A 25031-nucleotide genomic window follows, 5' to 3' on the forward strand; every position below is an offset into this window, starting at 1 on the left:
CTCAAATTTTCCTACTTCAATATTTAATATTGCTTACCTGAGGACGACTGTTTGAGCCTTCTGGACCATCACTCAAAGGCAACATAGAGTATGAAAGGGACTCTCCATCCTTCTTAGGATCTAAAGGACTTTTTGGTCTAGCAGGTAATCCTACTAAAAAAAAAACCATGTACAGAATTGTTAAAGCAAGGCATTGCCATATGTTTCTTTAGTTAAATTCTTATCATGTGATTTCTTACCTTTATCAAAAACTAACTTAACTCTCCTAGTATGTCTTTTACGATTTTTAAATTCTCTTTCAAAGTTCCCAAGGCTATTGGTATATTGGTCCCATATAATCTCAGGCAACTGCACAACTCTCTGTGGATATGGAAGCCCTATATCAGCCTGGAAAAAAGATGAAACAAAGAAAAACAAAGGGAAAACCTAAATTTACTTCAAGAAACAATCAAATATACTCAAATTTTCAGATGACCCCACATTCTAATTACCAGTGAAGCATTTCCATGCACTAACAGGATCCAATGAATAATAAAGCTAGTTAAGATAATATAGCCCAGATATTAAATGCTAAAGATATTAAATGCTAAAATGATGACAAGGAAAAATGAATTTGGCAAAAAATAAGTACTCCTTAAAGACATAGTTCTAAATATCAACCATACAGACATATTGTACCATCAATCACTAACACATTTAAACATAAATGCCAAGGCAAAAATGTATCTAAGAATAGAGTATAAAATGTGTTGACTATAACAAATAAAATATGACACACAGAATTCATTTTAAATACAACCCATGTTTATGACTTCTTTGTACACAATGAATTATTTTCACAAATTACGACTTTTTTTTTTTTTTGCAGTGCTGAAGAGCAAACCCATGGCCTTGTGCATCCAAATCACATGTTCTATCACTGAGCTAAATCCCAGACCCAAATTATCACACATACCTCTCCCCACTACCCCACCCAGTACTGGGGATTGAACATAGGGGTACTCTATCACTGAGCATCCCTACTTCTTTTTTCACTTAACCACTGAGCAACATCCCCAGCGCTTTTTTGCATTTTATTTAGAGACAAGGTCTCACTGAGTTGCTTAGGACCTTGCTAAGTTGCTAAGGCTAGCTTCGAACTCTTGATTCTCCTGCCTCAGCCACCAGATGGAGCCCCTGGGATTACAGGCATGTACCACTGCACTGTAATCTCAGTTGCAAATTTCACTTTAAAAAAGAAAGAATTACAGGGCTGGAGCTGTAGCTCAGTGGCAGAGCACTTTTCTGACAGATACAAGGATTGACAGACACAAGATATATGACAAAGCAAAGATGGTAAAATGTTACTTGTAAAATACAGGTGATGGGTCTAAGTGTGTTAATTATACAAAACTTTCAATTTTTCTATGTGTTCAAAATTTTCTATATTAAAATAAGGGGAAATCATCATAAATTATAAAACTGACAAGCAAAATTCTTATGACACAAAATTCTTAATTTTTATTTTGCTTAACATATTGCATCATCACCATCAAAAAACTACAGATTATTCTAAGGTCCAACTTTTACAAAATTAGAGGATGGAGTATTTTAAAATAATGATGGTAATATCAAACAAAACTAACAAGTCATATATATTCCCTGCATCCTATATACCAATATATCCCAAGTTTCACTAATTTCACACTGGAAATTTTTAGATGTCCCCAAACTAAACTGATCACATATCAATAACTAACATGGTATACCTAAAGAATACACATGTATAAATACAGAACAATGAAAGACTTAAACCTCTACATCAAATCTAGTGGGGAAATTTCTTCTAAAGAACATAATCTTTCATGTTATTAATGTGTCTGAATTTAAAACACTTCTGAATATCTTTGTAAAAAAATTCTTGTACACTCAGAAAAATGAGAAATTATATCCCATCTGATTCAAATGTATGTCAAGATCATTGTACTGTCACGTGTAACTAAAACAAATAAATAAATAAAAGAAAAAGAAGTATCAAATAATCAAGTGCATACATATCTAGCATATATGCCTAATAGCATCTTTTTGCCTACTTAGAAATATAATTAAAATAAGATTAAGGTTAATGTTTTTATTAATATTTACTTTTCTAACATTAATTTGTTATAAAATACCACTATAAGTACAATATCTTTGTTCACCAGCAATCTTGCTATTAACAAGTCAAAATTGATAAACATTTAAGGGGACTCTATTTAACACAGAAAGTATAATACAGCTCTAAAGTCTTAGAAGTTTTAACAAACCAATATATAGATTCCACATCTATTTTGAAATTTAACATTTTTTGAAAGCATGGAAAGAAGGTTTGCCAAGTAAATAATAGAGCTAGAGGGGCTGGAGTTATGGCTCAGCAGACGAGCGTTCGCCTAGCACATGCAAGGCCCTGGGTTCAATCCTCAGCACCACATATAAATAAATAAAATAGGGGCTGGTATTGTGGCTCAGCGGTAGAGTGCTTACCTGGGACATGAAAGCACCGAGGTTCGATCCTCAGCACCACATAAAAATAAATAAATAAAGATACTGTGTCCAACTACAACTAAAAAATAAATAGTTTTTAAAAATAAATAAATAGGGTTGGGGCTGTGGCTCAGAGGTAGAGTGCCCACCTACATGTGTGAGGCACTGGGTTTGATTCCCCAGCACCACATACAAATAAAATAAAGATATTGTGTCCACTTATAACTAAAAAATAAATATTTAAATAAATAAAACAAAGGTATTGTGTCCAACTACAACTAAAAACTAAATATATATTTTAAAAAATAATAGAGCTAGAAAAATACAAATACTAAGTTAATACATGTAATGAAATGAAGTCCCCAAGGTTGTTGCCCAACATCTGGTAGACAACACTTTTGTAATTTGGTAAGGGGAAGTAACTAGTAAAAGGTACTAAGTCATATTGTACGAAACAAGGTTTTCTTTTTTTCCAAAGTCATTCCATTTTAATCTTTCCACACAATATAATATTATGCCTCTCAAATTTATTGAGCTAGGCTCAGGGCACATTACAAGCTTAGTTGTATACAGCATTTGCCTGTAATGCACAAAGCCTTAGATTTGATCCCCAACACAGTGCCAAAAAATAAACTAACTAAATAAAAATTACTAAATAAAAAAATTTTGAGCAATTAGTGGTTCCCTAATGGAAGGTACTTATTATGTTAATGTGCAAAGTCAACACAAACAAAAGCAGTTAATAAATTTTGAAGTATTTTTTCTTTTAGTTTTACTAACTCTGAAGCCCTGAAAGAAGAAAACAGAAAATACTAACATGAGACTACTAACAGAAAGAACTAGAAAAATGAATAAGAAATAGGACAAGCTCCATAAAAGCTCATATCTATTTTCAGTTATGTAAATTTCACTGTGTGTTAAGTAGGTATAGAAGAAGATGGTTCTACCTTCAGTAATATGGTTAATTATAGAAGGGGAGAAAATTAAACTTTTAAAAAAGCAAATACTCATATAGAAGAAAACAAATTTTAAGTAATTGTCAAAAATATCTTAATGAATATTAAGAAATACCAATGTATACCTTCTTCTGGAGTTTTTCCACAAATCCAATAGGATTCTTCAATGCTTCTCTCTGGTGTTTGCCTAAACTTTCAAGGTCTTGGACTGCTTGAGAACGCTGAGCCTCAAGTACAGCAATTGTCTGTAGTAATCTCTGGTAACTACAGAGAAAAACATCTCACTAAAATTTTCAAGTAACAACAATATGTAAAAACTGAGTTCAAGCCATGATCTACTATTAAGGCACACAATCTTTTCAAAGTTACCTGAAAGAGTTTAGTAAAACATATTACTGGGAATAAATGAGGTCTTCCTGAGTTACGTAGTACCTAGTCAGAAAACATCAGTTAGAGAAAGCAAAGCCTTCTTCCCCCATCAGTAGCTTTTAATTCTTGAATCTTGAACAAGTACAAAAAATAAGAAAGTATTCTGACTTTTCAACAATCAGAGTGGTTAAGAAACTGCTAAATAAAAATCATAAAATTTCATCTAGGAAGGATCACCAAATCCAGCTACTTTGTTGTACTCTGTTGGAATATGGGATCTCAAGGCACATTTTCTTAGCCAGAGTCACAGGATAGTGTCACATAATTCAGACATGATCTCAAGTCTCATGGTTCTCACTTACTCTTTCTACTATACCCCTCCCTCATTTTAAAGATTTACTTTTCTATCAACAATTAGCACTTTTTCCCCCTTAGCATTTATGATAAAGACAAATATCTTTAAGTTAATGGGCATTTATAGAGAAGTCATTATTTTTACTTCTCTCCCTGCAAAGTTTTATTTAGCACAGCTAAAATAGTATTTTGCCTATATAAATCTATCACTTGTCACTATCCTGAAATCTCACTCTAGTTCATATATACTAATTCATTCTCATTCATAGTCTTTCAGCATAAGTTGTACTACCCTTCTGACTAATGTCTAATTTCGCATGTCAATATACATTTAGAAACATATTAACACAAAATCCCTGAATATCCAAACACATTTTATAAAAAGCATCAAGAAAAAGTCACTCCAAGTTCACTTTAAAATAAACAATTAAGTCCTTAAAATATGGCGAAGCTTTTTCTTTATGGCGTCAAATGCATCTTGTTTCCCATTAGACTGTATGCTCCACAATGGCAAACTCATCTGTTCTGTTCACCATTTTGTTTAGCCAAGTATAACATACTTCCCAGCATCTAGATGCTCATGAGTATTTATTGAATGAAGAAATGAATGGACTGATACTTTGTGCAATCAAATTTTGCTTACATCTTATAAAATCAAAAGTAAACTGAATCTTAAGTTCAGAAGTCAGCAAATGGACAGAAATATCAAAGGTAAAACAATACAACTTTGAGGTTCAGAGCCATAATTGAACTGCAACATAATATTCTCTTTAAAAAAACTTTCTTATTCCCCTGCGTAAAACTCATCTTATTCTTCAAGTCTTTGTTAACTAATCTCAATACAATGTTTAATCATTAACGTAAAACTGCTAACACTGAAGGGTAAGCTTCCTCTGGGAAGGTTAGGGCTCTTCTAAATTACTCCTAGATAAGTTATAGAAGTTAAGACTAAACTCATTAAGGCTCCTTTTTAAAAAAGGTATTAATTTTTTGGATTTCAAGTCTATTTAAAATGAGTGGTATCAATAGCACTAAATTCAAAAGCTTTTTTCATATAGTATTAGAAAGCAACCCAGAAAATGAGAACTGGAGCTAAGCTTCCTTTTGCTTTGGGAAGTATGAAGTACATACAAACCCAGCCTCCATGGCTGGTTGTACTCCATCAGCTCCCCCAAGGTTCAATCTCAGGGCAATGGTATTGAGCTGAGTACCAGAAGCTATCCTCTCTTCAACACTCTATTAAGCAGTTCATCTAGAACTCCTATTCCACTAGATGGATACAAAGAAGACCCATCATGGTGTGTCTACCCCTGTTTAAAAGAGGAGTTGTAGTTTCATATCACTTTTTAAAAAGTTCTGAGCTTATTAAGTTTTCAGCAAATTTCAATAGGGAAAGTAATAATGAATGAGGCACAAGAAAGAATGGAATTGTTAAAAAAAAAAAAAAAGAGCTAATATTTAAAAAGAAGTTAGTTACAAAGACAGCTGTCCTTTGTTATGTTTAGAGCAAACTGACACTGGGAAGAAAGGCCTATAATTGATGTCAATAAATTATAACAACTTTAATGTATGTAAATTACTCCACAATAAATCTGACTTTGAAAAACATTCAGATATGGAAAGAATCATAAAAAACAGGAATGACATCTAGAAAACAAGTTAAAAACAGTCTATTTTCAATTCTCTCCCTCCATCCACTCCACTCTCAAAACTACAGAAGTTGATTCAGTCACAGATCCATGGCAAGACTTGTTCATTAATTCAACAATTACTAAGAAAACAAGGTACTATCCTAAAAGTTATCTAATTACTAAGATAAATCAGGCATGGAACTTAGGTATAACAAAAGAGCTATAATTACACCAAAGAAGAAGCAAAGGAATTGGATGGGAATTTTAATGGGCCAGGATTGGTCATATTAAGAAACATGTATTGGAGGATCTATCACACTAGTACATCTATTTTTGTGTAGCTGTTCAAAACTCTCTGAATTAAAAATTTAAAAACAAAACAACTCTAACTCTGGCCCAAATTAACAAGGGAATACTGTACACCTCAAAACTATACAACACAACTGCCAATGTATTCAGTTTGCTCTGAGACAAAGACTAATAGGTTCATAAACAGACAAAGGTGGATAAGAAACTATGTAAGAAGAAATAGCTGGGGATGGGATACAGCTCAGTTGGTAGAGTGCTTGCCTCCCATGCTCAAGGTCCTGGGCTCAATCCCCAGCACCACAAAATAATAAGTAAATAAATAAAGTAAACAAATATATATGTGAAATAGCAACAGTGGCTGGGCACTATAATTTCAGGTGGCATTCATCCATAATCTCAGACACTAGGGAGGTTAAGGCAGAAGGATCGAGAGTTTGGGGTCAGCCTTAGCAATTTGGTGAGTCCCTCAGAAATTTATTAAGACCCAGTCTCAGATAAAAAATAAATAAAAAAGGTTAAATACACGGCTCAGTGGTAAAGTGCCGCTGGTTCAATTCCCAGTACAAAAAAAGAGAAAGAAATAGCAATAGTGCCTAACATTTACTGAACATTTACGGTATACACTATATGCTAGACATTTTCTTATCTTAAGTCTCAAACTTTTGAGATGGGTATTATTATCCTTATTCTAAAGATAAGCACTCATTAAGTAACTTGACAAGATCATACCAGCTATTTAGGGTGGAGCTGTGGTGGATGAGGGCAATGATTAAAGACTAAGAATATTTAGTGAAAAAATGAAAACTTCCAGAACAATATTATTTCAAGTTTTATTTAATGAACAGCTATGAAGAAAAGGAAATAGTTTTGTCTTATAAGGACAAAGGGTCAAACCAGGAGCAAACTGTGATAAAGGCACAATACAAATAAAAACCTTGTCTCAGTCAAAACCAATAAAAGATAGCAGGATAAGCACCCAATCACCAAAGATGTTCCTCCAGATATTTAAAGGAAATTTGAAAACATTAAAAATCTGAAAACTCTTCTATGTCAATAAAACATGCTACTTTCACTTATGCTATTCACTTAATCAAGTAAGAAAATAACTTAAAAAATTCTATATGCTTTTGCATAGATGCAAATACAATTATAACATTCCCATAAGGTCAACTTTGCATTAAAATGATACATTATCTATTTCTAAAGCTGAATCTCTGAATCTTACACAATGCTAAGGATATTGAGCTTATCTGTGGCAAAGTGTTTACTTTTGTTTCACTGCCTTCAACATGGACATTAGTTTTTATACTGTAGAATTATATTTGGCTAAAATACAAATGCCCTTATAAATATATCTATGCTATTTTCACTACTTTTCAGTATCTAAGTCTGCTTGAGTTTTTATTTATTTCTGTGATTATAAAAACATTTATATATAAAAAAAATATAGGTAAAAATCCTGATATCTGGGCCTGGGGTTGTGGCTCAGTGGTAGAGTGCTTGCCTCATATGTGTGAGGCACTAGGTTCAATTCTCAGCACCGCATAAAAATAAATGAATAAAATAAAGGTCCATCAACAACTAAAAAAAATTTTTTTTTAAATCCTGATATCTGAGACTATCAAGGAATTAGTAACTTGAAGTTAATTTTATTGTCTAATTTCTAGGAAGTAATATTATATACACAGCAATCAATAAGGCAAGGGAGAAGGAGGAGGGTAGGATAAAGTGAAAGGGGAAAGGACAACGGAAAAAAATTATTTTCAACTGCTTCATAATCTTTTTCAAAGAATCAATTTCCATTTCTATGGTAGAAATAAATCTTAGTATTATAGAGGCAATTGTAATTCTAAAAGACAAATGAAACATTTTTTAAAATCCAAATTAGAAACATACGGCCAAAAAAATTGATAGAATTCTTCAAAAGTCATTAAATCATGTCATTAAATACAAAAAGACAGAAGTCTATCTATATGTATAATGGACAGAGTGAAGTAGCTGCAACAGAAACCACACTTATTTAATTTACAAAGGCTAAAATATTTACTATATGGCCCTTTAAGTAAAGGTTTTTTTAACCCTTGTTCTACAACATCTATAAAAGGTATGACAAGGAAATGTAATGCACAATTTTGGATTAGTTTCCACAAGAGGAAAAATAGCTAAATAATATTTATGGAGATAAATAAAAAAAATTTAAAGAAAGATTGTGGATGAAACCATTTTATTGTACCAATGTTAAATTGCTGAAGTATGATAATGATATTTAAACATACTAAAATGTAAGAGCATTAAGTCTACAAGAGCCAGGGTGCAGCTCAGTGGCAGAGCATTTGCCTTGCATATGTGAGGCTTGGGTTCAATTCTTACACACACACACACACACACACACACACACAAACACACAGGCTGCAGTCATTACTTTTTTCCCTCCCTGTGGTACATGCCAGGAAATGCCATAGATCTACACCCCAGCTCCTCCCCTGCTTTTCAAAAACATTTTAGACAAGTAGCCCAAGCTAGCCTTGAACTTGCAATCCTCATGCCTCAGCCTCCCAAGTAGTCTACAACCTATTTTTATGAGGCTTGACAACAACAACAAAATAAATAATTATACAAGATGGGAGGGAAGAGATAACGAAATAAGAAGACAACAAATATTAAGTTGTTGACAAGTGATAAATTTAAATTAAAGATATACAGATGCTTATATTACTCTAACTTTTCCAAGTTTTATAATTTTCTTAAATAAAAACATATGAAGGGCTGGGGTTGTGGCTCATAAGTAGAGCACTTGCCTAGCATGCGTGAGGCACTGGGTTTGATCCTCAGCACCACATAAATATAAAACAAAGATATTGTGGTCCACCTATAACTAAAAAATAAGTATTTTTTAAAAAACATATGAAAAAGTGTTTCATCATACTTTGCTAGTAGAAAAGGCAGTTGATTGCCCTATGAACACTGAGAACAGCCAGATGGAAGTTAGATGTCATAAGAATTAATGCACTTGTTTAACTACTTTGTAAGAAGAAAAGGCAAAGAGGTTTAGAAAAACTTAGGATCAGATGAGTTAACTAATGATTTTACAAGTGTGTACATTGTACAGGTACATACAGGTGAACAAAAGGAAATAAGAAAAATAAGTAAAGATATATGCTGGATATCATTAAACAGGACAAAACTATGTAAACTGATTTTTAAGAATAAAAATGAGAACACTGTAAAAATAACAAATTCCGGCCAATCTAGCAATTTACCCATTTAAAACAATTCGGGGGTGGTGGTGGTGCCTGAATTTACTCTAACTACCCCACAATTTCAATCAAGAGTAGTATTTTAACTTTCTGCAAAATAATGAACTCACAAAGTATATACATGATTTCAAGTATACAGAACACAAAATTTAAGAATCATCTATTTGGTGAAATAGGAGCTGCATAATATGATACTTTCTACTCCTTTATGAAAGAAAAAATTCTATGGGAACTGGAAAAATCATATTACCTAGGTGGCTCAAAAAAATAAAGCAGGATTAAAGTTTATGACAGGGGTCCTAGACTGATATACAACCCCATCCACCCTACACGCCACCCCACAAAAACATGCAATCCTTTCTAAAGGAATGCATCTTCCTTTATCCTAGGCCTCAAAGATGAACCATATGCAATTTCCCAAAGAAAGCAAACAGCTCACATTCAACAAGCATATAAAGAAAGCAAGACACAAAGAATAAGAAGATAGGCAAGAAAATATCTTCAAAGAATAGGAAGCTACAAAAACTGAGTATGTAACTGAAAAGGAACATATAAAAATGTATAATAACTAAAACTAAATGCTCAGCAGGGACAAATTTCTACTTCTGGAAAATACAGACTAGGCAAATTAAAGACAAACTCTTCAATGAAAACAACCAATAAAAGGCTGGAAAATATTATAAAAGTCTTAAAAGCATCAAAGAGCTAAGAAAATTGTGAGTTATTACAAGGTCAAGAGCCAAGGGAAGATAAAAAACAGAATGATAAAGATAAAGAATGTTTTATCTTTCACCCTGAAGCAATTTTTCTGACACAGAAGAGGAGGCTGAGAGGCTGAGCAATGCTTTTGACAGCCTAAAACTGTAGAGGATCAAAGGTGGTGTCCAGGGCCTAACAAAGGCAGAGGCTCTGAGAAACCAGTCCTTACCTAGGACTGGGATCCTGAATACCCTCTACAAATAAATCTGGATAAGAAGGAAATAAATAGTTCTTTCTGGGTGGAATAGAACATCTGTCTGACACAACCAGTAAGGCTAAAAAGGCAATCCAGACATTGAGGAACTCTTGAAAATACACAGGGAAAATCAGCCTGGTTTAAATAGAAGAATTCAGTCAGTGACATAAACATTTTTGTACTTTTATGCCAAAGTAAATTCCTCTTAGTTCCAAATTCCTGGTGAACTAGCAAGCTCTCATTCACTTACCCATTAATTCTTTTACTGAATAAAATATTATATTAAGCATTGAGAATATAATGGTGGTAAAAACAGAAAAGGGCCTTTTCCTGTATCAGTCAGGGAAGCAACATAAAAAAGTAAATATGAGGTGTTCAGTGCTGTAGAAAAAAGTGTACAAAGGCTGGGGTTGTGGCTCAGTGGTATTGTGCTCATCTAGCATGCAAGAGGTACTGGGTTCGATCCTCAGCACCACATAAATGTAAAATAAAGATATTGTGTCCACTTAAAACTAAAAAATAAATATTAAAAGAAAGAAAGAAGCACACAATATGAGAGGGCATCAGATAAAATCTTTGTGAATCAGAGACAGTTACCTAAAATAATTTCAACTGAGACCAGAAAGAAGACAGAGAAATAGCTGGAAAAGGGAGTAGCAAGGAAAAAGTTCAAGCGTTGTTCCTAATAGAAGGGACATTATGCACAAATGCTTCTGGGCAAAGCATGACACTTTAGAACAGAAAGAAGTTTGGTGCAACTGGTAATGAAGAAAGACTTAATGCTCAAAAGGAAGAAAGGGATCAATTACACAGGGTTCTGTAAAGCCAAGACTTGACTTGCTATGAAGGAGTTAAGCTGGGGAACAACAAAAACATTGCAAAAATCATTCACATCAGAAAGAGAATGGATTACAGTGAAGCAAGGCTCTAAAGGAGGACCAATTAATGAGTTGTTGTAATAACCTGGGGACAGACAGACTATATTAAGATACTATATTAAGATAGTAAAAAGGAGACACAAAGAGGCAAATGGGTAAACTTGAGATTTACGATATGACCTCTACGGCACCTGGTGACTGTTTAAAAAAAAAAAAAAAAAATTACAGAAACTGAAAAAAGTATTCCAAAAAGGAGAGTAGCACTACGAAACATACTGTAAATGAAAAATCAATGAGATGAATCCACTGGACTTCATACAAAGATACTAGTGAGTCACCTCAGTGGATTAATGGACAACTAGATTGATAACAGCTAGATATCAATGGTTTTAGAGAAAATGAAAATGAACAGAGTACACATGGAAAGTAGAATCAATTTATTCAAGAAATTTAACTGTGAAGAGAATAAGTAGAATAGTATTTGCAAAAGTAAATGATATGAAATGATTTTTTTAAAAAATGTTTTAGTTGTAGATGCACACAATACCTTTATTTATTTATCTTTGTGTGGTGCTGAGGATCAAACCCAGTGCCTCACCCATGCTAGGTGAGTGCTCTACCACTAAGCCATAACCCCAGCCCTGAAATGATTTTTATTTTTTTGGTACTAGATTGAACCCATGGACACTTTGTCATTGAGCTAGAGTCCCCCTCTATTTTTTGAGACAAGATTTCACTAAGTTGCTTAGGACCTCACTAAATTGCTGAGACTGACATCAAACTTGCTAACCTCCTGCCTTAGCCTCCTGAGTCACTGGGATTATAGGCGTGCACCATTGTGCCTGGCAAAATTATGATTTTTAAATGAGGAAAGATTTAAGTGCTGATGGGAAAGTGGTGATTAGAAAGAATGATTAATGCAAAATCAGTCAAAAGTAAAAATAAATAGAACAAGATACCTAAAAAGCAGGGGATGGGACCCAACTCCATGACAGAAGGATTAACCTCCAATGGAGACAGAGTCCTTCCCATCCACATGTTTAAAAATAATTATCATCATTTTTCATTGAAGATTTAGTATTTATAAGATACTACGATACCAGTAGTTCTATAATTATTTTTACCCTTTAAATATTAAGGAACAAGCCAGGAATGGTGGTGCATACCTGAAATCCCAGCTACTTGGGAGGATGATGCAAGAGGATCCCAAGTTCAAGGCCAGGCTCAGCAATTTACTGAGACCCTGTCTCAAAATGAAAATTTAAAGGGCTGGAGTTGTGGCTCAATGGTAAAGTGCCCATGGGTTCAATCCCCAGTACTAAAATAAATAAATAAAAGATAAACAAAACTTCAAGATTTCATGTGGGGGATCTGAACCTAGCTAAGTCTGACTTCCAAGAGCATAACTGATAGGCTATTATATATGCTTACACAGGATAGGTACACATGCAGATATACATGTAGGTTTCCTGGCAAGACGTTGGCTGAAGAAGTTCAGTTCTATTGCCTTTTACTTTCTCTATGAAGCAGAAGTCAGTTCATCTTGTGGCTTAATAAGAATAAAGAAGATTTTATATGTGATACAAAAGTGAATTATGAACCTAAGAGGCCCCCAAATATAATTAATTGGAAACTCTGTTTACCAGGCTACCAATATGAAGAAGTGTGAGAAATTTCCTCTTCCATTTCTCAAAAGGAAAGGCATTGGGAGAAGAGAGGAAAAAAATGTTGATGAGAAAGCTAAGCACTTAAAGAACAGGACATTGCCAGGGCCTGGTGGTACACACAGGTAACCCCAGTGATTCAGGAGGCTCAGGAGAAATGCAACTTTTGAGACCAGCCTCAGCAATTTAGCAAGACCCAGTCTTAAAAATAAAACAAGAAAGTGCTGGGGATATAGCTCAGTGGTAAGGCAACCCTGGGTCCCCAGTACCAAAAAGAAAAAAAAGCAAGATCAGGGAATATATGTCTATGTCAGTGACCAGTTGCCCATCTATTCAGAATAAAGCAACAGCAGCCCACAGTGCATACTGGCTAATGGATAAAATTAAAAAATCTATAGTCCTAAAGCACTGGCTTTAACCAAAAGTAATTACCCCAGCACTGAAATACTTGTTTATTGGCTTGTGTTTGGGTAGTGCTGGGGATCAAACTTCAGGATCTTGAATGTGCTAAGTATTCTACCACTGAGCCACACCCCCAGCCAAGCACTGAAATGCTTGGAACCTTAAGTCACAAGTAACCAAGAAGGATCTCATTATGTTTCAATGGCTGTTTTCAAAGTCCTGGATTCAAATGATCCTCCTGCCTTAGCTTTGCAAATAGTTGGGAAGGCAGGTGCCACCATGCCTGACAACTTATACTTAATTAAACACAATTTATGCAGTTATGGACACAATCAATACTTTTACATTATTTATGAGCATAATTAGCAGGGCACTGTAATTTTTCATTCACTTTCGAGGTTGTGTGAAATTAGTCAAACTCAGGACTGAACACAGATTAAAAATCACATGTCTAGCAAAGAAAAAAATAATTCTAGAGCTTGCCTAATTCTTCAAGACACTGTCAACTCAAGTTTCTTCTAGACTACTTAGACAATAAAAAAAAATTATATTTGCACAAACAGTACCTATTTTCAAATTAATCATCAGAAAACCTGCAAGATTTCAACAGTTTCTTAGAATCAAGGAAATGATGAAAGATATTCTCAGGGACCTATCTCTGCTATGTTCTCTTTCCAAAATAATATCTTTCTCCAAAAAAGTAAAGATGTTATTTCTCTTCTACCCCCACAAAATGTAGGGCCACAGCAACATCTTAAAAGTGAAAGAAGTCTATAAGGGCAGGCGGTTTCTCAAAGTGATCCAAGGACCATCTTTATACATATCCTCAAGATGAAAAATTAAACCTCCAAGTACCTATTCCCTATCCCAAATTTTCTAAAAGCATTTGAGTAGAGACCTAGGAATCTACATTTTTAACAAGACAATATAAAATTTATACAGACTAAAGTTTTTTCCCCTCAAACTCTTTAGTTTGTATGAACTTAACCAAATGTCAGTTTATATGCTTTTTATTTCAGTATCAAATTCTGAACAGGGAAAGGGAAGAAACCTTGGGGATCTCAGCAAATACTTTCTTACTGACGTAATTAATGTATGTTGTTGGTTTCACCAATTGTTTGTCATCATTCCACACTGAACTTCATGTGATGACACCTAATACTTTGTTTTTATCTCTTTTTACAAAAAGAAAATCTCCAGAAAAATTAATAAACCTGAAAGACAAATGCACACAAAATATACATAGACTTGTAACAAATTATTTATAATACACACATTTCATTAAAGTAGGTGACCTAATTGTTGATATAGCCCAAGTAGTCAACATTCCTTTAACATAAAGAAGGGACTTCTTACATATTTCCTGAATGAATGAACAAATATCAATTGGGAAAAATCTATTCCAGATGCATTACATCACTTAAAATTCTTAGAAACTCTTTTTAGAAAAATAATCTGTTTTACATAGATCTTAAACTAATTTGAGAATAAATCTATATCAACTAATATAATCTTTGATAATTAAAGACACTTCTGATTTTTATTTTCAGTACTGAGATTTTGCCCGAGCCTTAAGCATGCTAGGAAAGTGCTCTACTAAGACACAGAAGCCAATTATTAGTAAAAAATAATTATTATCTAAAAATTTAAATTAATTCTACAAGATATATTTTACTGTTGACTTTCAGCATACAAAGATTAAATGCATGAAGATTAAAGAAAACTGTATTAGATATTAAACAGTAAGTTCTTCAAAATAAGGCTAAATAAACAATCAAAACAACATATATATATAACATATATATATAACTTTTTGGAATGACAGTTTAAAATTATACTTTGCTATTTGCTTATAAATATTTTAAGAATGTTTTATTATTATTATAGCTTATAATAAAATTATACTGAATAAATATTAAGAGCTGGATACTTAACTCAGTGATACAGCATTTACCTGTAATGCATGAAACCCTGAGTTCAATTTCTAACACCACAAAAAAATCAGAAGGCATCTGATTTTAATTAGATATCAAATTAAAGATATGCTTTTCCCTAGGCAAGTGTGATGGAACACATCTGTAATATTCACAATGAGTCAGGAGACTGAGGCAGGAAGATCACAAGTTCAAGGCCAGCCCAGGCAACTTAGTTTTCAGAAGAAAAAGTAAAAAGGCCTAGGGATGTAGTTCAGAGGTAGAGCAGCCCTAGGTTAAATCCCTTGTACCGCTTAAAAAAACAAACAATGAAAAACCTTTTTCTAAAGCTAAATAAAAAGAAATGCATAACAAAAATATTTCAATTGAAAAACCAACTTAACATGTCTCTTTTTAACTTCAAACTTTGGTCTCAATATGACATCTTAAATAGTTTCTAAAATTATTCTATATATAGCAATGGTTCAAACCAGGAATCATTTGCAGAGCTTTAAAAATAATAATAATACAGATGACTGAGATTCAACAATTAAATCAGATTCTCTGGGGTGAGTCAGGCTAGGCATTCCTATACTTTTACAATATACCAATGATTTCTAATAGGTAGCCAGATTTCAGAATTATTATGCTATGTTAATTTTAAAAATAAATACAAGGGGCTGGCATGTGCAAGGCTCTGAGTTCAATCCTCAGCACTACCAAAAGAAAAATATATAGTAAAAAGAAATATATTCATTAGGAATTACCAATAGTTCATTCTCTTTACACTTAGAAAAGAAACTGCTAGACTGGGGATGTGGCTCAAGTGGTAGCGCGCTCGCCTGGCCCGGGTTCGATCCTCAGCACCACATACAAACAAAAATGTTGTGTCCGCCGATAACTAAAAAATAAATATTAAAATTCTCTCTCTCTCTCTTTAAAAAAAAGAAAAAGAAAGAAACTGCTATTTACAGTTGAGATAAAAGAACCAACTAAAACCTAAGAAGTAAAGGCAATGTATAACTGCAGTATAATTTTAGGAGTCAGGTACTGAGGTCTGAACCCAGGGTCACTCTACTACTGAACTATATCCCCAGATCTAAGTTGCTTAGGGCCTCACTAATTTGCTGAGGCTGGCCCCAAACTTTCTAACCTCCTGCCTCAGCCTTCCAAGCCGCTGAGGATACAGGTATGCGTCCCAGTGCCAGACTGAAGTACAATTTTCTTTGTGAGCCACACACAGTGACATGTGCCTATAATGAGTGACTCATGAAGGTGAGGAAGGAGGATCAAAAGTTCAGAGCCAGCATCAGCAACTTAGCAAGGCTCTGTCTTAAAATCAAAAATAAAAAGGACTGGAGATATAATTCAGGGGTAGAGTGCCTCTGGTCTCAATCCCCAGTATCAAAAACAAAAACAACTTTATAAGATATATTTTTAAAGCCTCCATAAATCAAGAAAACAAAATTATTTTGTCATGACCAGAAGTAATATTTCTAGTAAGCCACGTAAGAACAGGCAATTCAAGCAATTCAATCCCCTATGTTCTGTATCCATTTCCTGGCTCTCATACCTTGCTGAATATGTTTACTTCTGAACGTAAGTATATCTGAGCTTAGTTTATTAAAGATATTCAATAGGCACTTGATAGTAACGGTTCACTCCATTTATACTTTACCACATTCCTAATGCCACCTATATTGTTTCGGATAAAATTTAACTAAAAAAATGTTGTTATTGTTTAGAGTACTATTTTCCATTTTAGTTATTTCACACACACACTCTTTAAGCTAGAACTTATAGGACAAAACTTTTCACTTAGATAGCTTTGAATGAAAAAATCATAAAAGTAAAAATATAATCTAGTGGGCTGGGGCTATGGCTCAGTATAGAGCTTGCCTAGCATGTTTAAGATGCTGGGTTCAATCCTCAGACCACATAAAAATAAATAAAATAAAGGTACTGTTGTCTACAACTAAAAAATATAAAAAATTAATAATATATATAATCTAGTTAGAAAAAAATTAGCATATTAAAGAGAGGAACATTAGTAATATTTTTAACAAAAATCAATGATAAACCAGGAGAGGTGGCACACTCCTATAATCTCAGTGGCTCTGGAGGCTGAGGCAAGAGGATTGCAAGTTCAGAGCAAACCTCAGCAAAAAAGCAAGGCACTTAGCAACTCAGTGAGACCCTGTCTCTAAATAAAAAATACAAAATAACAGGGTTGGGGATACTGCTCAGTGGTTGAGTGCCCCTGAGTTTAATTCCCCAAAAGAATCAATGTTAAAAAGTCTCCTATCAAAGAGAACCCAGGATTAGATTGCTTCACTGTTGAATTCAACCAAACATGTAAAAAAGAAGACTCATTCTCCAACTCTTCCAAAAAAAATTGAAGAAAGAATACTTACAAACTTAATTTACAAGGCCAGCATTATTCTGATAACAATGCCAGATGATACCACAAAAAAAGAAAATTAAAGGCCAATATCATTGATGAACTACAGATGCAAAAATGCTCAAGAAAATACTAGCAAACCAAATTCAACAGCACATTTAAATGATCATTCCCACCATGATAAAGTGGGATTATTCACCAAGTTCAAGGATGATGGTTCAACATACACAAATCTGTAAATGTGAAGTACCACATTAACAGAATGAAGACAAATGACATAAACATCTCAATAGATGTAGAAAAAGCATTTAATAAAACTCAGGATTCTCTCAGGAGAAAAATTCTCAACAAATTAGGTATAGAGGAAATGTACCTCAACACAGTAAAAGCCACATATAAAAGACATCTAACATCCTACTCAATGTGAGAAGCTGAAAGCTTTTCCTCTAAGATCAGGAACAAAAGAAACGATGCCCACTCTTGCCAATTATATAACTGTAGTACCTAGCTAGAGCAAATAGGTAATAAAAAGAAATAAAAGGCATCTAAATTTGAAAGAAAAATGTTAAACTGTTAGATACCACAACCTTATACATAAAAAACTCTAAAGCCTACTTACTAACCTGCGCGCGCGCGCGCGCGCGCACACACACACACACACACACACACACAGAACAGTTGAGAACAAATTAATTCAATCAAAGTGAAGGATATAAAACCAGCATACAGGACTGGGGGTGTAGCTCAGTGATAAAAACACTAGATGCCTAGCATGTGTGAGGTGTGTGTTAAATCCTCAACACTGAAAACAAACAAACAAACAACAGCCAACAGCACCATTATCTTCTAACAATGAACTATCAAAAAAAAAAAAATCAAGAAAATACTCCCTTTTAACAATATATGTATTTTAAATGCTTAGGAATAAGTTTAACCAAGAAGGTGAAAGGCCCATATACTGAAAAAATGTATAATATTAATGAAAGAAATTGAAGACACAAAGAATTAACATTGTTAAAATGTCTATACTACTCAAAGTGAAGCACAGATTCAATGTAATCCTTACTAAAATTCCAATGTCATTTTTTTACAAACAGAGAAAAAAATAATAATCCTAAATTTTGTATGGAAACACAAAAGACCCCAAATAACCAAAGAAATCTTGGACAAAAAGAACAAAAGTCAGAGCCATAACATGGACATCAAAATACACTACAAAGCTATCATAATAGCATACTACTGACATAAAAAAAATAGACAGATCAATGAACAGAGAGCCCAGAAATAAATCCATGTGTTCAGAAAGGAGTTTCTTTAACAAAGGATGTTGGGAAAACTAAATATCTACAAGTAGAAGAAATTAGAGGCTCATCATATATAAAAGTCAATTAGCCAATTCCAAAAATCCAAATACCAAATGTTTTTTCTGATTGAAGGAGGATGATTCATAATGGGGGAAGGGATTAGAAGAACTCTAGATAGGACAATGGGGAGGGAGTAAAAGGGATGGGGTATGGGGATAGGAAAGATGGTGGAATGAGATGGACATCATTACTATAAGTACATGTATGAAGACACAAATGGTGTGACTCTACTTTGTGAACAATCAGATACATGAAAAATTGTGCTTTATATGTGTAGTATAAATTGCAATGCATCCTGCTGTCATATATAACATTAAAATTTAAAAAAATAAATTTAAAAAATCAACTAAAAATGGGTTAAAAGTATAAACATAAGGCTTGAAATTGAAAAATTAACAGAAGAAAACGTAAGGAAAAAGCTCCCTGACATTGGTCTGAATGATGATTTTTGGACATGTCTCTAAAAGTAGAAGAAACAAAAGTGAACACAGACAATTGGGAATACATCAAACTAAAAATCTTCTTCTGTACAGGGCTGGGAATATAGCTGAGTGGTAGAGCCTAGCATGTGTGAGGCCCTGGATTCAATTGCCAGTACCACAAAAATAAATAAGTTTCTGTACAGCAAAGGAAACAAACATTCAAATAAATACAAATCTATAGAATGGAAGTAAATATTTGCAAACCATACATTTGATATGAGGTTAGTAGCCAAATATGTAAGAAAACAACCTAATAAAAAGTAGGTAAAGGCCAGATGAGGTGGCATACCTGTAATCCAGTTACCCAGGAGGCTGTCAAGGACAATCACAAGTTCAAGGCCAGCCTGGGCAATTTAGAGACCCTGTCTCAAAATAAATAAGGCTTGGGGGTGTGGCTCAGTAGTAGAGAATCCCTGTTAAATTTCCAGTACAAAACAAAAAGCAAAGAACCTGAAAAGACATTTCTCAAAAGATGGCCAAGTATCTGAAAAATGCTCAACATCAGTAATCATGAGGGAAATACAGATCACAACCACACTGAGGTACCACCTCCCTCAAGAATGATTATTAACAGAGAGATAAAAGGGGCTGTAATCATGATCGGTGGTAGACCACTTGGCTAATGTGTGAGGCACTGAGTTTGATCCTCAGCACCACATAAGAAATAAATAAAATAAAGATATTGTGTCTATCTACAACTGAAAAATCTAAAAAAGAAAAAAAAAAAAGAAAGAAAGAAAAAAGGTAAGTATAAGGAGAATAAGGAAACCTAGGTATACCATGATGGGAATCTAATTACTACAGCCATTATAAAAAACTATTTGGAGGGTCTTCAAAAAATTAAAAACAGAATTACCAGATGATCCAGCAATTCCATTACTATGAGTATGTCTCCAAAAAATAAAATTAGTGTGTCAAGGAGGTTTCGCCCTTCCATGTTCACTGCAGCATTATTCGTGATGGCCAAGATACAGAATCAATCCAAGGGTCCATATACAGATTAATAAAAAATAAAAAAAACCTGATACATGTACACAATAGAAAATAATTACTCAGTCTTTAAAAAGAGGAAATCCTGCCATTTGTGACAATATAGATTAATCTTGAGGACAATGTGTTTAGGAAATAAGCTAGGCACACAATAACAAATACCATATGATCTCACACAAGATTAAAAATTCCTGGGCTGTGGTTGTGGCTCAGTGGTAGATCACTCACCTAGCACGTGCAAGGCTCTGGGTTCGATCCTTAGCACCACATAAAAATAAATAAAGATATTGTGTCCATCTACAACTAAAAAAAAAAAAAAAGAATTCCTAATCCCCAAAATTCAAAATGTTACAAGATCAGAACTTATTGATCCCTGACATGATGTCAGAAGTGGGGAAATTTATACCTGACCTTGTTTGATAAAAGAACTAAAAATACTATATAAAGTTACCTTCAGGTTATGTGTACAACATACGTATAAAACACAAATTTTGTGTTTAGACTTGGGTTCTATCTTCACTATAAATATCTACATATAAAATCCAAAATCTGAAACCCTTTTGGTCCTAAAATTACAGATAAGGGATATTCAACTTGAATGTAGAATCAAAATAAAGTTAAAATTCACAGAAGCAGAGAATAGAATACTGTTTATCAGGGGCTGGTGGGCAGGAAGATTAGGTGTTTAAAGGATAGAGACTTTTAAATATATAAGAAGAATAAGTTCAAGAGATATATAATTTAGTGGCTACAGTTAATAACAACAACATATACTTTAAGATCATCAATGGTAGATTTTAAGTGTTCTCACCACAAAAAATAAGTACATGAGGTAGTGCATATATTAGCTTGATTTAGCTATTCCATACTGTATATATTATTTCAAAACACCATGATGAAAACCAGAAAAATATGCAATGTTTGCCAATTAAAACTAAATTTAACAAATAAAAACCTTATTTTTCATAACTAAAATAACGGAAAAATTATTGATGCCACGGAGTGTGTCCTAATATAAAAAATGTCTGATGATCTTTATTTTAATCAATTCTTTAGGTTGTAAGTTACATTTTGCCTTAGTGAATCATTAAGACATCATTTGCCTGCTAGTAACATCTTCATACTTAATAAGTCTTTAGAACTAAACACAAAAGTCTAATAAAAGAGAAGACAGGGATCACTCTTCCACCCCCAGAAAAATGCAAGAATAATTGACATTTCACTGAAATAAAAACTTGTTTTCACATGTATTCAGCTGTTATACTTTCACATTCTTTTTCAGGGGAGGGGTTACTGAGGAGTTCAATCCTTATTTTTTTAAAAAGACAAGGTCTCACTAAGTTGCCAAGTGCCTCACTTTTGCTAAGGCTGGCTTTGAAGGCTCGATCCTCCCATCCCCCAAATTGCTGGGATTACTGGCGTGTGCCACCACACTCAGCTTACTTTCACATTCTAACCACAAAATAAACTTTAAAAAACAGGTCTTAAATGATTTTATTGGAATCAAGAGAAATAAAGTTCATTGTTCTTCCTTATTTCCCTCTCTTTAAAAAAAGGGGGGAGGGGAGCTGAGGCTCAGTGGTAATGTGCTTGCCTTGTATGTGTGAGGCACTGGGTTTAATCCTCTGCACCACATAAAAATAAATAAAGATATTGTGTGTTCATCTCCAACTAAATAAATATTTTTAAAAATTAAGGGGTTTTGGCTAAGCGGTAGAGCGCTTGCGTTACATGTGCGAGACCCTGGGTTCGATACTTAGCACCACATACAAAAAAAAAAAAAAAACAAGTAAAATAAAGGTTTTGTGTCCAACTACAACTAAAAAATAAATAAAACAAAAAAGGGGGAATGTTAAACCCTCTTCTCAAGCATATATAATGACTTTTACTTTTTCTTTCCCCCGCCCCCTTGGTACTGACAATTAAACCAAGGTGCTTTACCACTGAGCTACATTCACAGTCCTTTTTATTTTATTGAGTCAGGGTCTCAATAAGTTGCTTAGGGTCTCACGAGGTTTGTTGAGGCTGGCTTGACTTGCAATCCTCCTGCCTCAGCCTCTTGTGCCACTGGGATTACATATATGTGCCACACAGCCTGGCTAAAGTTTTTCTGTGAGTAGCTGGGTAGACACAGAGGAACCAAACTAGTTCATCTCTAGTGTTACTATACCAGTGTGAGGAAGAGAAAATGGGTAAAGAGACTTTTTAAAAGGGAAATATGAAATTAAGATATTCCCTTATTAGTATAAAATAAAGATGCCCAGCTAACGACCTTTCCCTGTCTCCTGAACTCCATTACCTGCAACACTTCCTGGCCCCATACCAACATACACCAAGAGTGTTATTTCTACTTGATATGCTAAAAAGGGTTACCCTATATACTGACTGTTCACCTAGACTGAACACAATTTTTGAAACTAGGATCCCTTTCAATATACTCCATAATGCATTTTTGTTTGTTTTAACTGGGGATTGAACCCAGGGGCACTTAACCACTGAGCCATGTTCCCAGCCCATTTTTTATATATAAGACAGGGTCTCAGTGAGTTGCTTAGGGCTTTGCGAAATTGCTGAGGCTGGCTTTGAGCTTGTGATACTCCTGCCTCAGCCTCTGGAGCCACTGGGATTATAGGTCTGCTCTACTGTGCCCCGCAATATTGCATTTTCACTTTCAAAAATTTCAAAGGGCAGGGCTGGGGTTGTTGCTCAGTGGTACAGCGCTCACCTAGCATGCATGAGGCACTGGGTTCGATCCTCAGCACCATTTAATATAAAATATTGTGTCCATCTAAAACTAAAAAATAAATATTTAAAAAAATTTCAAAGGGCAAAAGAAACAGTTAAAGCTCTGCACTAACCCAAATGTGTAAGCTACCCCCCCACCAAAGTTTTGAGTAATGAATAGAAAATTATTTTTAGGGAGGGGGAGAAAATTATTTTTAAATGTACAACTTAACTAAGATCTTGCAGTAATCGGTATTGATTAATGACATGGCACTAATAAATAAAAAATAGAAAATGAATGTGCTTTTCAAAATCTGATTATTTATTCACTGAATGTTTCTGAAAGTAGCTTGCCAAGACATAGCCAATGTTGTAAGATGGACTAGAGTCTACACTTAAGAGAAAAATATTAAGCAAAATTATCAAATAGCAACTATAGGTACCACATTATCATAGAATATTGGAACTAGAAATTAACCACTTCAAGGATAAGCTCTGGGGCTGAGGTTATAGCTCAATGGTAGAGCATTTGCCCAGCATGCACAAGATCCTGGATTCAATCCCCAGTGAGTCAAGAGGGATAAGAACAACCTCTTCACCAGGAGTGGTGGCACATGCCTATAATTCCAGTAGCTCAGAAGGCTGAGGCGGGAGGATCACAAGTTCAAAACCAGCCGCAGCAACTCAGCGAAGTCCCAAGCAACATAGGAAGATCCAGTCTCTAAACGAAATATATATATGTATATATAGTTATCAATGGACTTTACATTGCATTGAATCTGTATATTACTTTTGGTAATATGGCCATTTTGACAATTATCTTTTTTAAAAATATTTTTATTAGTTATTAATGGACCTTTATTTTATTTATATGTGGTGCTGAGAATCGCACCCCGTGCCTCACTCATGCTAGGCAAGCACTCTACCACCGAGCCACAACCCCAGCCCCTAAATGAAATATACTTTTTAAAAGGGCTGGGAATGTGGCTTGGTGGTTAAGCATGCCTGGGTTCAATCTCTGTTACCAAAAAACAAACAAACAAACAAAAACAACCACCTCTTCATCTCCCAATTTAGAATATGAATTTCAAAAAGATTAAAAACTTCTTCACAATGGCTAAGACCCATGCTGTCTCTTGACTGTACAGCTTAATGAGAAAAAGCTGCTTTTTATTATTTTTTTTATTTCTTTATTCTATTTGGTTAAAGTTCTTTTTTAAATTCCTTATAACATCTTCATTAAATTTTATTATTAAAATATTTTCTGGTGCACACCTATAATCCCAGCGGCTTAGGAGGCTGAGGCAAGAGGATCACGAGTTCAAAGCCAGCCTTAGTACTTAGCAAGGCCCTACGGAACTCAGCAAGACCGACTCTAAATAAAATATGAAAAAGGGCTGGGATGTGGCTCAATGGTTAAACAACCCTGGGTTTGATCTCTGGTATCCCCCACAAAATTTCTTATCCTATAACACAAAGTACATAAATGTAAAACATAATTCCAACACCATAAAATAAAGTTATTTTAATCCATTAAGAAAAAATAAATTTTAATAGGTTTTGACATAATGTAACTCAAAATACAGTACATTACTATTTACATTTCTTGTTCTTGGAATGAATGTCTCACTGTTCTTATAATGAAAACTTCACTTTTGAAAGAGATTTAGATAGATATTATAAGGTAATTAATCATGCAAAAAATCTTTAGAAAGTCGATTTTTATCTAATAATATAGCCCTTTAAAAATTCTAAATGGTCAGGAATGCTTCCCTCCTCAGCCCTTGCAGAAATGATGATTTTTTTTTCCCTCCAAAACTATTTTTTTTTAAATATCTAGTGTTCCTATTTGTTATCACTATCATTAGTATTGCTGGCTT

The 25031-nt window shown here is 34.0% G+C and overlaps 1 protein-coding gene across 7 annotated transcripts in view; it reads right to left on the reverse strand.

Moving 5' to 3' along the window:
- The window catches only part of Zzz3 (zinc finger ZZ-type containing 3), a 108787-nt gene that overhangs the window by 18923 nt on the left and 64833 nt on the right, over positions 1-25031 (reverse strand). For 6 of the 7 annotated variants that reach the window (XM_046443169.2, XM_058578940.1, XM_046443167.2 and 3 more), the window contains 3 exons: positions 3584-3722; positions 240-387; positions 38-153 (listed from right to left, as the gene is read on the reverse strand). In XM_046443169.2, the coding sequence (XP_046299125.1) occupies positions 38-153; positions 240-387; positions 3584-3722 (403 nt within the window). The remainder of the gene's footprint in view (positions 1-37; positions 154-239; positions 388-3583; positions 3723-25031) is intronic. The other variant, XM_046443168.2, reaches the window with a different exon arrangement.

The sequence above is a fragment of the Marmota monax genome, unplaced genomic scaffold (assembly GCF_021218885.2).
Source record: "Marmota monax isolate L192 unplaced genomic scaffold, Marmota_monax_Labrador192_F-V1.1 WCK01_AAM20220418_F8-fsc00046, whole genome shotgun sequence".
In the NCBI taxonomy this organism is placed as follows: domain Eukaryota; kingdom Metazoa; phylum Chordata; class Mammalia; order Rodentia; family Sciuridae; genus Marmota; species Marmota monax.